The 15,725-nt window shown below is 42.4% G+C and overlaps 1 protein-coding gene across 1 annotated transcript; it reads left to right on the top strand.

The window, feature by feature from the left end:
* The first annotated feature begins 12,418 nt into the window (after positions 1-12,418).
* chst1 (carbohydrate (keratan sulfate Gal-6) sulfotransferase 1) lies at positions 12,419-15,698 on the top strand. The gene is made up of 2 exons (XM_062460642.1): positions 12,419-12,866; positions 13,902-15,698. Exon 2 carries the CDS (start codon positions 13,943-13,945, stop codon positions 15,227-15,229), a length of 1,287 nt encoding a protein of 428 aa, XP_062316626.1. The 5' UTR covers positions 12,419-12,866; positions 13,902-13,942; the 3' UTR covers positions 15,230-15,698.
* Positions 15,699-15,725: the final 27 nt, after the last annotated feature.

The raw sequence follows: 15,725 nt of genomic DNA on the forward strand, positions 1-15,725 counted from the left end.
TATGATTTTATTTATTATTTATGTAGCAGGGTATGCTCGTTTAAGATTAGCAATACTTAATTTATAATAAAGTATGTAGTTCTTGGGGGCACCACCTCTTATTGTTAAAGGGATAGAGGAAACCTTATTGAATAATATTGAAATAATAGCCTTCGTAATAATCAGTCTAATCTTAAGTAGTGAATTCTATGAAAGTAGAGCAGATCAGATAACGTGAGTGATACGCGAATATTATACACAATGATTTATTTAGGAGAATGTAATTATAATGAACAAATACCAGATAAGTTATGGGTTAGTCAGAGTAGTACAGTGGCTGTATGCAAATGAGGGCGAGCAACACAATGGCTGTGTAGAGCGCGTGTGAAGGGGGGAGGGAGAGAGAAAGAGTGGGAGAGGGGTAGAGAGGGACAGGTAGGCCTTTCTGGTAACAATGGACGAGCAAGGGCAACTAACTTAACAAGGGTTAAGTTATCTCATTTGTAAAATACAATCAAACATCAACAATTTAATCACAACATGCCAATATGTCACAAGTAAGAAATATTGCAAATCGTAGTTACTTTTGTCGGTTTTAAGAAGGAGTCAAAGGTTCGTTATGTCCAACGAATAGAAAGCGGAATCTCTCGTCAAAGTTCCGGGCGCTCAGTGAATGTGCCAATTGAGAGGAATAGGTTAGAGAGTGACGCGTTCACCTCAGTTTAATCCTACGAACAAGCGAGGGTGATTGTACGTTTGGAGGTTTTATACTCCAAAGAACAAGGGGGGGGTCCCCGTGAAGGTGACCTCTTTCATTGGTCCGTTTCCCCCCACCTGGGCGTCGTCCTGAGATCTGCCTAGGTGTGAAGTGGCTGTACCTTTTGAGTTCCGTTATTTCAACTGTCCATGGAATGCTTAAACTTCCGAATATAACAATACAACATTCATAAATGGTTTTGTTAGTATGGTACAATCATTTTGATATCAAGATTGGCTGACTTAACTATACTTGAAGGGAAGTTATAATCAAGCCTCAATTAACCCTTTCACACGTAGGTTCTAAATTCCTTGACTGGTCCCCCAGAGTGAGTTTTTTATGCGCGTGAGTTTGGATCAATCTCAACGTTCCAGAAATTGATTATGACGCATTAAAATCGAATTGCTATACAATTTAAGTATTTATCGGTTCGCATTTTCCATTGACCTAGTTTGCACCCCGTATTAGTGACGAATACTCCATTCATTGGTTGTTTTGTTTATCCACCTTCTCATTACGTATTTCTTCCGCTTCAGGGGACTGGCGGAATCCTTCAAAGTAGATATTTTGGCTATTATTCTGGTGACTGAAGTATTCGTATAACTCAAATTATACCACCCATATAGTTTGCACGATACTGAGATGAAAGCATGAACTGTTGTATTTCACGAGGTGATGTTTTTGCCAAACTAGCTAGCTCGTAGTGTAGTAAAGAGTCAATCAACAAGTTAGCTGTTGTTAATTTACTAGGCTAGGTTACGTTGTTTGTGTGGTCGGATTATAACGAATACAAAATAATTTGGATACATCCAGTCATTCTAATTTGATTTCTATTCATCGTTTTGTTTTCTCTAGCTGGCTTCCATCTCGTAAACCTTCTGAGTTGGCAACGCAGCCAGTGTTCACAAAATAAGTTACTGGATGGAAGCCAGCTAAACGAAAACAAAACGATACATTACAATCCTAGTAATACGCTAGACTGACTATATGCACTTGCATTACTTTGTTATAATCCTACTACACTACGTAACATAGCCAAGTAAATTAGCAGCAACTGTTGATCGTCAACCAAATTGAGCTATACTGTAGGCGAGACTGGAACATGACTCCCAGACACCTCGGCGAAAGGCGATCAAGCAAGCTCATGCTGCTTGGATACCTTCAAACCTATTTGGTTGGCTTCAATTTATCTGGGAAACTTTTCTGGTGAGTAGATTATTTATACCCACAAAATATACACATACCTGTGGCATGATATTGAGACGAAAGCATGACCTGTGGTTGTTTTCCACTATCTGATGTTTTTGCTAGCTAGCTCGTAGTAAAGGGTATGATTCAGGTAACTAGCGATTACTAACTTGCCATGTTTAGTCCAATTAAAGCAAACACAATAATTCAGACATCCATTCTATATTGATGGCTATGTTTTGTGATCTCTTGCTACCATCTACTGTCATTAATTTCCGTGTTGATAGAAAATGTATTCCTCATTTATTGTCAGGCCACAGTTCAAGCAAAAATGAGAGGCAAGTGTAATTTGTTTGGAAAATCTGGGCTAGGGCTAGTTGATGGACGACATGTAGAATAAACCAGACTTTATGCTTATTCAATCTAACAACCTATTGAAATGACAAGACGGCAATGTATGACTGTAATGTTTCATACTGTAATGAAACGCACCACTTGTCATACCACTTGATTGCCTGCTGTTGACCGTTTTCTATATCTTGAACATCTCCCTATAATTTTACAGGTGAATGTTGGCCCGCACAGGCCCCGTTCCAAGAAACAGAACATGACAGCACTGCTGTACAAATTGTCCATGTATAGTACATGGCCTTCTCTCAGGTGTCGAGCAAGTACGGTCAGCACAAAGTGACCATTCCTTGCTGAACATCAACGAGACCGTCAAACACCTAATTCCTTGATGTACCAGCAGCATGTTTATTTTTTTGCAAAGGCTGAAAGCCCATCTCCCATCCCACACCCTCACCACATTGCATAGAGGGACTGTAGAGAGCATCCCAAGGAGCTGCATCACGGCCTGCAGAGGACAGTGAGGACAGCTGAGAAGATAGTCAGGATCTCTCTGCCCTCCCTCACAAACATCTATACCAAATGCTGCATCCCCAAACCCACACGCATTGTGGACAAACCCATGCACCCCACATGCTCCTGTACATCATCAAACTCAATATTTTTGCATATTGCTGCTACCTCAATAACTGATGTCCATGTATTATGGTATTAGTATGTTATGTTTACATTCAGTTTCCCTTGCACTAGCTTACTTGTTTACATTCACAGTATCCCCACTTCTTGGTGTTTTGAGGCATTTGTCACAAATTTCATCTTGTCTTATTGGACCAATTTTATTGACCTAATTCCACACAGTTGTTGTAGTTGTCTAGGTTATGTCTAGGTCCTGGAAGAACGTTGTTTTGTTTCATTGTGTACTGTAAGTATATGATGACAATAAATACCAGTTGACTTGTCATGACAACAGATCCAGAAATCCCAAGCCCTTCATGATCCTGGATGTCCATAGTGGATCCTGTGTAAAGGATCATGTCCTAAACATAGCCAGTACATCACACAACTCAAACATGCTGTACCTTTTTGCCGATATGTTGACGGAAGCTTTGCCTACCCGTACACAGTGTCAAGGTTTTAAATAATTTTGATGTGATATTTTTTATAGCTGTGTGCTAATGATATTCATTGATATGTAACGTGACAATGACGAGATTGTACCCTTTCCTGGACATGTAATTAGCTACCTGAAATGAGTAAAAGGATACGTGTTAAAAATTAAGAAACGTGTTGGTGTGGGCTTTTTAACTTATTAAAATATTTATTAAAATAACTTAGTACTGTCATTACTGTTCCGATTTTTAAATATTCACACAGGTGAATCCACAGTGAATTGATATGATATATTATCGTAGTGTAGCTTTCGAGAAGCTAACTTGGCTAATGACGATAATGTAGGCTGCCATGTTTTTTGTTTTGATCAGTACTCTGCATTGTGGGTGTCAAATGGTCAACGAGATGACCTACTCTTCTCACGAGAAAATACTGAGGTGTACGGGGTCAAGGGGTACATCATCAAGGGTCATATTTGTTGCCGGAAGACAAAAAAATCAAAGATGGCCTCTAGTAGCTCAAAACGAGACGAAAGACAGACGAATGTCAGATGTTTTAGATGCATATTTGTGAACGTATATCTATTATTTCGATCTCTGGTTGGTTGTACAATAGTAAAATCTGTTGAAAGCGATAGCCAAGTCAAGGAAAACGGATAATATTATGGTTTACTAGGTGGCGTGAGTAAAGCGTGAGTTATTTTTGGTTAGCTGTTAGCTAACATTAGCTAAACTAAATTGTTTGAACGTTTTCTTATGGATAATAAAGGTAAACTTTCTCAAAATATACAGTAAATTGAGATTCATGTTTATAACATACGCGTAGGCTAATGCTGAAGAGTTTATTGTTACGTAATAAGCCAAACTGGACATTCTAAAGGACGCGTTCCAACACACCGGTGTGTTGGTACGCTCCAGGGACCAGCCAGGACTCAACACACCGGTGTGTTCGTACGCGTCAAAGGGTTAAACAACGTTCTAAGTAAATGAGAAAAACACATTATAACACATCAACTACTGTCATTGAAATAGTGTCCATGAGCCATGTAGTCCTTGAGAATATGTTTGTAAATCCACATAAGAAAGTTCTTCCTTATCAATCCTTTGTCTGATACTGTGGGCCGTGTGGCCTCTGTTTCTGACCCCATGCTGGGCCAGAAGCTTTGAAGCTTCTCCTCTGGGAGAAGGACAAAGGGGGAAGACCCTTTCCTTGTCGGGGGTAGGAGAAGGTGTGATGGTACCGTGTTTTGTCTGTGGACTGTGCTACATTTATTATATGGCAACGACAGTACAACTTTCTAAAATAGCAGAAAAGTGTGAACACGCAGAGAAAAACGACAAGCGCTAGGCAGATTTCTAGGTTTGATTGCTCAGATTTCAGATTGGTTGCTAGGCAACACCTGAAACACACCGTGAGAAGACTTGAGAGTTGAACAAAACCCATCCCATCATCTTCCGCTTATCCGGGGGTCGGGTCGCGGGGGCAGCAACCTAAGCAGGGAGGCCCAGACTTCCCTCTCCCCGGCCACTTCCACCAGCTCTTCCTGGGGGTCCCCGAGGCGTTCCCAGGCCAGCCGAGAGACATAGTCCCTCCAGCGTGTCCTGGGTCTTCCCCGGGGCCTCTTCCCAGTGGGACGTGCCCAGAACACCTCACCAGGGAGGCGTCCAGGAGGCATCCTTATCAGATGCCCGAGCCACCTCAACTGGCCCCCTCTCGACGCGTTGAACAAAATGACATGTTTTAAATGAAAAGAGCTAAAAATGCCATATATTAAACAACTTACTAACCTCGACCGAGCGATATGACCTCACTCTCGGTTAGTAAGTAGTTATTATTATTCCCCTTCAGGTCGAAGCTACACCCCTCCGCTTCGCATTGGGGTGCTGTTCGCCCTGTCTTGGCTTATTTTCCCGATAATGACCGGCGTTCTATACATTATCACTTATTTTCTTGGGGGGGGGCTGTATAAAATGTGTCACTTTTTTCAGCCCTTCTGAGTTTGCAGGTATGATTAAGATAATGTAATTAATAGTGGGTTTTGTGTCTACATTGTGTAGAAATCTGTAGCAGCATGCCGAAACGTTCTTACACTTCAGCTTTCAAACAGAAAGCTGTGCAGAAAGCATTCACCAGCAGCAACAGATCTGTAACACGCAAACATGTTAGCGATCTAAGGAAACCTCTCTTCCCTTGTGTACAGCATGCAGCAATGAGGTATGTTGTTTCGTGTCTGTATTTTACTTTGGTGAACGTTATTTACATGCTGCGCATGTCATATTAAGATAATGTGGTCTTTATTTTCTCGTTACTGTGGGTTTAGTTTTCACGGTGGATTTGGAGAAGAAGCTTCAATTAAACCTGTAGCAAGAAAGACACTTGTATCTGCCAGTGCTTCGAGGGAATTATAGTACACTTGTGATTTACTTGTGTAATAAAAAGGTGTTTTAATTTAACCAATTAAATAAGCTAACCGTTTTCTTTTTTTGGTGCGGCGTTTAATCGAGGGCTGCGTTTATTACACAATGTTCATTTTTGGTGCGGCATGTATTCGAGGGCGCCGTTTATTTGAGTGCGGCGTTTAATCGAAGAAATACGGTACTTTATGAGTGGAAGGGATTGTCTTTAAGTAGCCTATCATTATTGCTTTAGGGGAAATATGACAAAAATATGTGCAATATTACATTAGCTATTAGGCAGTAGACTATTACATTAACCTGCTCCGAAATATAGTGAACATTGTTGTTGTTGACCTGCCCCCACTGCAAAAAATTATTTATGTCAGTGCGATACAGAAAATTCAAGACTATTTTACTGATGAAATACTGGCTAGCTCACTAAGAAAAATACTATATTTAAAGGTTTATTTCAGTAGGTGTAGCTGGAATTATACACACAATTGTTACTACAATTGTTGCTGTCTAGACTGGCTCTGGACTACACAAAGTTACAACGTTTTAGCCTATAGAAAGACAACAGGGATTGGATTTTCATTGTCATTGATTTCATTGACAATATAAAGTGGATACTTTCCGTAGGCCTATAGATCAGTGAATTATGTTTCACAGATTAATGTGTTTACTGATGTCATTTGGAAATGTGCTACGACATTATCATCACCAGCTGCATCACAGATATGGGCACTATTCCTACCACTTTATCCTCCTTGTGGTTTTCTTGAGACATGGATAGTTGGGCATATGACAGGGACAATGTTGTACAAATTTAGTTTCCTCGGTCAGTTGTGTCTTATTTATGAGAATGCGATACAGAAAACAAAACTATTTTTCTAAATATTTCTGACGGTCCCCAAAGCATAAGTTATTTTTCCGAAACGGTAGCTCGCTAGCTTTAGTTAGCTTCCGGGCTAAGTTAGCTAGCATAATAGCTAGCGAAAAAAGGGTTTCTATTTTTATTTTGTTATAAAAGCGTGCTATAAGCCGCATTGAAATATAAGCCTCACGACCACAAGAAAAATGTACAATCGGGGTATAAACCGCTAGCCTGGTCCTAACCAGACTCTCATATATTTCATTTGTACAGAGAGTCTGGGAACGCTCCATTGACAAGCGTTAACTTCCTTGAAGGCGGGTACTCTGTTGAAGTAAAACATTATTTGGATCTGCCATGAGCCACTCTGATCTGCCATAACCAATCGCTAGCGTTTGCCTTAGCCAACTCCTTCACCACTACTGTAACTAGCTGCCGTAGCTGGAAAATCAAACTTTTCCCGAACCCCGTGGGGAGGAGGGCCACAACATCATGGCCACCAACAAAACTCAGCAAGGATTGTTCTTGCTCTGGATATTCGGCAGTGTTGCCACAACGGACCGAATAGCTTCGCTCACATTTTTCTCCACCTCCATTACTGAACTACAACTCAAACTAGCGCACAACATCAACGTCATCGTTCTCAGCCACTCCCTCTGTTCGCTGATTGGACCTACAAAAATTTTGTTTTCAAAAACCGACTTATACACCGAAATCCCAGACCTAGTACAGAAGCAAAATGAAAATTGAGCGGAAGTACGTAGGAGGGCAGAGCCAGGCTAATAAACCGCGGCTTTATTTCCAAAAAATACGATACATGGAAAGTCAATACAAACACACAAATTTGCATAAATTACGCCTATTCGCGTCTAAAAACGCTTCAGCGTGCATATCAGGCATACAGTGCATAGCGGCTTGTAATACATTTAAAAAAATGTGTCATGTGTTATGTATTTTTAAATGAACCAATAATTGGGAAATTACAAAGACTTCACAATTGGCTGGTACAAACACACGGGGAGGGATTAGACCTCCACCAAGTCGGCCAGTTGTTAGTAACATATTTAAATATGACTTCTGTTAAAAACGGCTAATTGAATATGTAAATTATACGTGTGCGCTGAACATTGCTAGTCAGCACGCAATAGGGGTTATGCGGAAAACACTTCCGTATTCTGTAAAACAGACATCATCACTTCCAGATCTGTACACTCTATGCTAACATGGTGCTGTTTTACAAAAGATGCCTCCAGTTACCAATTTTATATCTCAGTGAATTCTGCGCCAAAAAGGTCGAGAACGGCAGCCTTTTGAAGAAAAAGCGATTCCCCATTGATCTGTCGACTCAGAATTTTGATTTGGGTCGTGATAGTCTTATTTGAGTTAGAATGGCTCGCCCTGTAAACTGCATAGTCTTAGTGCAGCCACGTCTCGTTTGCGTCATGTCACAAAGTAAATAATTCTGAATGTCGGTCAATTTTACACCAAAAAGGTCGAGGAGGGCAGTGTAGGTAAGAGGATCGTAAGGCCGGAGACGCTTTGGTGTTTGTCCCCGGCTTGGGAAACCCAATTCAATTCTGGTTAGATGTTCAGGGAGATAATTGACTCGTTAACATCTGACTCCAATTTTAGAAAAGTGCGTTACCTGTAACCTTGAGCGCTAAACAGTTAATGACATGAAACTCTGGCGTAGGTAAAAATTGTCTGCTTGATCAGAGCATCGACCCTAAAGTATGCGTGTTCACTAATCAGTCGTTTATCATTACTATAATGTGGATTTAACCACCGACCTAATATGTAAACCAATCACTCAGAGGCTCCGGTAAATTCCTTTGGAGCGTGGAGATCCACTGTAAGTAACTCAGAGGCCTTAGGTTAAAACCTATGTTTATAATCAGTATACCGCATCAACCAGACTAGATCAAAGTTTTCACCGCCGTAGCGTGATAGATACGTTTCAAGGAGAACAAGTAACTTAAAATGCACAATAATAGTTTATCTAAATAGTAAGATAATCAATACAATGATAATGAAATATCATCAAATACAAAACATAACTTCAGAGCAATGGTTAACAAAGGTATTCACAATGAAAACTAGGCACCTAACGCACCGGAGCTGTATCGTAAACAGAACTCAAAGTGATTGGTAAAAACGTCTTCCTATATACACCCAAACCTGACTAAAATGGGGACACCGGCCATATGACTGAAAAGTTGTTTAACGCATACAAATTCTAATTGGATCATTAATTAAGGCTGCAGTAGACCAAGTGGTGCCCTTGCAAGACAAGGGAATATGTTAAACACATGTTGGTCTGCTGCAAGCACAAACTCTGTAAACCCTGTAAATGTACATGTTTCAGCAATACAATTATTTTTTGAATGTAATACATAAAATAAGAAACAAAATCATATCAAACATGACATTAAAAGCTGTTTAGAACAATATGTACAAGAACACAACGTTTAATTGTGGAGGAGGGAGTCAGGTGGCTGAGCGGCGAGGGAATCGGGCTAGTAATCCGAAGGTTGCCAGTTCGATTCCTGGCTGTGCCAACTGACGTTGTGTCCTTGGGCAAGGCACTTCACCCTACTTGCCTCGGGGGAATGTCCCTGTACTTACTGTAAGTCGCTCTGGATAAGAGCATCTGCCAAATGACTAAATGTAAATGTTTAACCCTCGTGCTGCCTTCGGGTCACATGACCCAAAGGTTCATAACGAACCATCGTTGTGTTTACCCAATTTTACCCAATACAAAAACAAATAAAAATAATTTTCTTTTAACCTTCGCAATGTGGGGGGTCTGAGACAGCCCAACGGTTAAAAGAAAATGCTTCACTTTGTTTTTGTATGCGGTAAAGTTGTCGCAATACGACGGTGGGTCACAATGACTGATGGGTCAGAACGACCCGAAGATAACACAAGGGTTAATGATAATTTCAGTCTTCCTCAGTCCACCTTCCTCTTCAACTGTTGAGACCACCTTTCCAGAGGTGGTCATTAAGGTGTGATTGTCATTTTAGCATTCATGCAAATCAACGAGTGTCTGGGTGACCAGTGACAAAGGGGCTCCCAAAACAGCCCTACAGCAGCTTTCAAGATATATGGGAATTCTGCATTTAGCCAGGCGGTACGACATCAGGTCATCCGGACATTTCACACTGAGATACGCAGTAAAAATCACTATTCGGATTTTCCCGCATCTGGTACTTAAACGGTTTGGATAAATACATGGTCTTCACAGTTAAATAATTTAAAACGCCCAAAATGCTCATAATAATAATAATTTTATTGTTGATTGTGTGAACTAGCTGGGTTTGCCGTTGGGTTAGCACAGCAGCGGGAATTATTACATCTGTTTTCCGGTTCGTTTCCTGGGCGCTCCGCATAACCCCTATTGAAACAATCATCAACGCAGCTGAAGTTTATAGAACAGAGAGATTAAACATTTATTAAATCGCCAAATAATGCATTGTTCGCCATTACAGATATTTTCTTGTGTACCCACTGAAGAGAGTTATTAGTTTGTTAGTTTGTAATGTGCATAAGTGACTAGAATAGTGCATAAGTGACTAGAAAAGACAAGATTGAATAAGTAGGCTACATCAGAGAATTTCAAATGTGATCTGAGAAATATAGGTACCAAAGCCATTGAGAAGAACTGTCATCACCAGCTGCATCACGGGCACTGCACTATATCTATAATTTCAGACATGTGTGTGTCACCGACATTATCGCAGGCACTGTGCCCTATCTATAATTCCAGGAAGCTGTGTGTATGTCCCTGTACTTACTGTAAGTCGCCCTGGATAAGAGCGTCTGCTAAATGACTAAATGTGCGTTTGTGTGTGTGCCACCAATTTTATCATGGGCACTGTGCACCAGTAGAATGAAATGACCGTAACAGCTGGGTGCCAAAACGGAATAGCAATACCACCAAGCTCCATTGGGGCCATTGCTTCAAAATGAGGAGCTAGGGGAAGGGGCTTGAATTAGACTCCACACAGCACCGTTAGTCCTTTTGTGATGTGGTTCTGTGTGTCACATTGTTATTCAGCATGGAAAATCTCAGGCCAGGAAGTGAAGCTGGGGGCTGCCCAATATCCCCTCCCATCATTGTCATCTGCATTCTCCTCATCATCAACATCAGTGTTTTGATCATCATCAATGTGTTGGCCATATTTAATCCTCATCACCGTGAACCACCTATGGTATCTATCTGTCTCTGTCTGTCTATCCAGCCATCCATATATCCTGCATCCCCATTATTGTCATTCTAGCCACCAGTATCATCATTATCATCAATGTCATCGTAGTGTTCGTCACTAGTCTGGAGCACTCAGCCTAAAGGGAGGTGTTCATCCTGAATTCTCCCCAATCAGACCATGACCACTGATGAGAATGCAGTAATCAAGTGTGTTGCTTCTGTGAGGCTGATTGAGCTGCTGTCTTCATTCTCTCTGGGGGACATACATGCTACAGGAATCACACATGTTATATCTCCAGAGCCATACATACAGGTAGCACACACTGTTCCGCTTGTCCATGGCCTCCATTTTAAAACATTTTGAAATTCAACACCGGCAAATATGATTGTCGGCGTTCTCATAGATTAGCCATTGTTGCGCCAATTTGAGGATATTGCAATTTAAGCAGGCATCTGCATGATCTGGACAGCCTTTAAACAAGTAGTACACACTTTTTATAGTTGGTATATGAGATATGAATTTACAATCAAATGTTGGATGACGTCCTAGTTTGTTTTTACAAGAGAGGCGCTTGGCTACAGCTTCCCTCAGAGATACTCTGTCACAGTGTTAGTGTTGTATGTGCTCTGGTGTCCAGTCACCAGAGCTCCTAGATTAAACCCTTTGACGTTTTTACCAGTTAAAAAGCTCTGTTGAATGATTCATTACGGGCAAAACAAGAGAAAATGTTATAAGAGAAAATTGACTAATTTAATGTCAAGGTTGTCCTGTTTATTTATTTTTTGTTGAGTGCTTTTTTCTCAAAAAAAGCACTTACTCTTTAAAGTCATGACCCGTTTTGCCACTCTATCTCCAAAATGAGCAGGGAGACTCTGAAATCCCTTAACAACCCTGCTCACCTCAAGGTTACAAGCTTGGCTTTGCATCTTTATTCAACTTTATTGAGCAGTGGGTGGGGGTGTCAGCTGTTCGAGTGTGAATAAATGAGACATGGTTTTGCAGGCAGGGTTTAGTCATTCACCATGATTGAAGCTTGTTTTGCAAGTGTAGCCTAACTCTTATCTACCAGCCATTATTCCAGAAATCATTGGCACAAGGGAGTGTTTCTGTTCCTTTCCTAACGCTAAAATGGGTTATACTGCCACGGCCAGACAGGTTCTTTTCTTGTGGCTATAGCACATCATACTGTTAGTTTCATGACTCATTACTAAGGACAAGCCATCTCTTCTCCTGCAGTTATTGAAGGCTATATATATATATATATTCCTTTCACATTCTAATGAGAGAGACAGAATCATGTTTGTCATTATGCTTTCATAATCATATAATAGTGTGATCAGGTTTTATTGTTTTGGGAACGAGGGATTGTTCATTTAAAAGGAATGGTAGGTTGTAAGAAAAGTGGTTTGATATTTAACAAAATCACCATTGATTCATCTAGATTCAATGCAGAACTCCGGTAGTCTTCTCTTCCCTGGCCATCTGTGAGCGTCTGTATGGAGCTGAGGGCGGGATGGACGAAGGGAGGGATGTGGAGGAGGAGAGAAGGATATGATGGGAAGTGTGGGGTGGTCCAGTTAGGGCTCTGCTTGGCAGTTGGAACACCTCACACAGCGAAACCAGCCTGCCCAGCCCTGGCAGTCCGTACACGAACCACAAAGTCATATACAGACTCCGCGCTTCGCAGAGAACTGATCTCTGCGTGTGATGCTATGATCTGCCTCCTCACTATGTTTGTGAACGTCCGCTTGGACCCCCGACTTATTTCTGGCGTTGTGATTTGTTGATTTCCTTCCCGGGAAACGAGCATTGATTCTGTTTGCTTGTGTGGTGTTGTTCGAGCGTTTCATCTCGTTTAATGCTCAGATGTGTCGCGGACGACAGGGCAGCTGCCCTTCGACGATGTCTAGACCGAAAACACCGGATTTCTATGGAAATAACGTTTGGATTTTTTACTTCAATCCATAACATATGTGCATTTTACTAGCCTAATATGCGTTTATAAGGTAAGAAAGTGTTCTTTGTTGGCTGCCTTTAATGTTAGCCTTTTTTTGCATTTTGCATTGAATGTGTTAACATGAGCTCTGAAATGGCGGAGTGTTCAAGTTTACAAGATGAATAACCATTCGAAAATGCTTCGTGATATATGACCTGACGTCTTATTTGAGCAGGTTGATCATCCCCGAATGAGACCGTATTTTGTTGCACTGCGGTAAATCAGATGTCGGCGCGCGCTGTCGTCAATTGTTCGCTGTCACATCAGTCTGTGCCAGACTTGGCGTTGCGTGAGAGACATTACTGGACGCTTTTCTACAGGTGCCGCCACCTCACCAGCCCTATATGGTGTTGGCTGGGAAATATTTAGTACTTACTTGAAGTACAACAGGACATGTATAGCCTTGACTTGACTGATTCACTGTATATTACCTAGGCCAGCGGTAGCCTATACTTTGGAAAAATCAACAAACTAAATGTATGGGGAAATTTGCGGTTTTGTTTAATTCCATTTCATTCGTAGGCCTACATAAAGAAAGTCACTTGGCTTAGAAAATAATTGCTTTTAAGACAAACCTGGAATGGATTTGTTTGAATATATCAGGTCAATATATATGATACAGTTTTCTGATCTGATCGCAAATCTGTCAATGTTTATCACAAGCTATATCGTCAAACGTCACGCATATCTTTTTTAAGATGACATTTTGAATGATTACAAGAACAATTGTCAAGCCAATGGCATAGTCTATATTATGCTTAACAACCCTTACAGATATTTGAATTCCGAAATACAATTAGAGAAATCTTGTCTTGTTTTTAGAGGAAATCCTCATTATTAGGATATAAAATAGTAGATTTATACATCTTTGAAATGGTCAACGCTTTTGTCTTTGGTGGTAAACACTTTGCTGCTCTGTTATCTGCCTGTGTCTCTTTTGTATAGCCTAAAGCATGAATAATCTCAACGTAATGAGGGATCCTTATAATTCCTCTCTTCCTCACTATTCACTCTCTCTCTTTCAATCTCTCTGTCCTCCATGCAGGATCTGCCCATCCCTCGTCGTCTAGATGAAGTTATCCAGCCATGCAATGTTCTTGGAAGGCCGTGATTCTGCTGGCCCTAGCCTCTATAGCCATCCAGTACACAGCCATACGGACCTTCACCGCTAAGCCCTTCCAGTTGTGCCCAGTCTCCAGCCCTGTGAACTGCGGCCTGGGCTTGGGGCTCGGTCTCGGGGGGCAGGAGGCAGAGGGCGGTGAGCTCCGGGGCTGTGAGGAGATCTCCAACTTCTCCTACAACGCCTCCAGGAAGACCCACGTCCTAATCCTGGCCACCACCCGCAGTGGCTCTTCCTTCGTGGGCCAGCTGTTCAACCAGCACCAGGACGTGTTCTACCTGTTTGAGCCCCTCTACCACGTCCAGACGGCCCTCATCCCACGCCTTTCTCACAGCCGCAACACCGTGGACCGCCGGGTGATGCTGGGCGCCAGCCGCGACCTCCTCCGCAGCCTCTATGACTGCGACCTCTACTTCCTGGAGAGCTACATCAAGCCCCAGCCGGCCAATCACAGCACTGATAAGCTGTTCCGGCGGGGCGCCAGCCGGGCACTGTGCTCCCCTCCTGTGTGCGATGCACACGGCCCCGCCGAGGCAAACGGAGACGAGGGCGAGTGTGTAAGGAAGTGTGCCTTCCTCAACATGACGCTGGCGGCCGAGGCGTGCCGAGAGAGGCGCCACGTGGCAATAAAGACGGTGCGAGTCCCAGAAGTGAGCAACTTGCGAGCACTGGTGGAGGACCCCAGGCTTAACCTGAAGGTGGTGCAGCTGGTCAGGGACCCCCGGGGGATCTTGGCCTCACGCATCGAGACCTTCAGGGACACCTACCGCCTGTGGCGCATCTGGAGGGCCACTGGGCGCAGGCCCTACAACCTGGACCTCACCCAGCTCAGCATGATGTGTGAGGACTTCCTGAGCTCTATCACCACGGGGCTGAGCAGGCCCGCCTGGCTCAGAGGGAGGTACATGTTGGTGAGGTACGAGGACCTGGCTAGGAGCCCCCTGCAGAAGACCAGGGAGATCTACGAGTTCCTGGGCTTGCCCATGGACAAGAATGTGGCTGACTGGATCCAGAACAACACAAGAGGGAGCAGCGACCTGTCGGCCAAGCACAAGTACGGTACGGTGAGGGACTCTGCAGCCAACGCGGAGAGCTGGAGGCTCAAGCTGCCTTATGACATGGTTGATTACACCCAGACGGTGTGTCAGCACACCCTGCAGGAGTTGGGATACAAGACAGTGAACTCCTCCGAAGAGCTGAAGAACCTGTCCATCACGCTTATTGAGGAGAAAACTTTTCTACCGTTTTTGTAGCAAAGGTCTTACTTATCGTATCCTTATTAAACTTTACTGCACAACTATTTTTGATATATTTATATCGTAGCCTTAATTTCCTTCTTTCATATTTGCACTAAACCTCCAGAACCTTGAAGGTGATCTTGTGGTAATATACTACTGAACCACGTCCGTATCAGCACAACACCCATTCAGACAAACGCTGTTTAGGACTTTCAGTGTGTACCAGTGTGCATCTAGTGGTGAAGCAGATGAGGTGTTCAATTCAAGTGACATGAACAAAAAGAGAAAAAAAGCACCATCATACTTAAATCTCCTGAATGCTGGCTGTTGCATTGACAAACGTGAATGTTGATTATTTGTACATCCAGTTCAACTGACCTACAACGTCTTTACTCACTGTACCCAATAAAGGTTGAAGATCTCATAACTGAGCTACTGAAATGTATAATAGGACACTATGTGCAATAAAAGAGAAGTGAATGTTTTTGTCCACTTCAGTAGCTTCACATCC

This window comes from Osmerus eperlanus, chromosome 5 (assembly GCF_963692335.1).
Source record: "Osmerus eperlanus chromosome 5, fOsmEpe2.1, whole genome shotgun sequence".
In the NCBI taxonomy this organism is placed as follows: Eukaryota; Metazoa; Chordata; class Actinopteri; order Osmeriformes; family Osmeridae; genus Osmerus; species Osmerus eperlanus.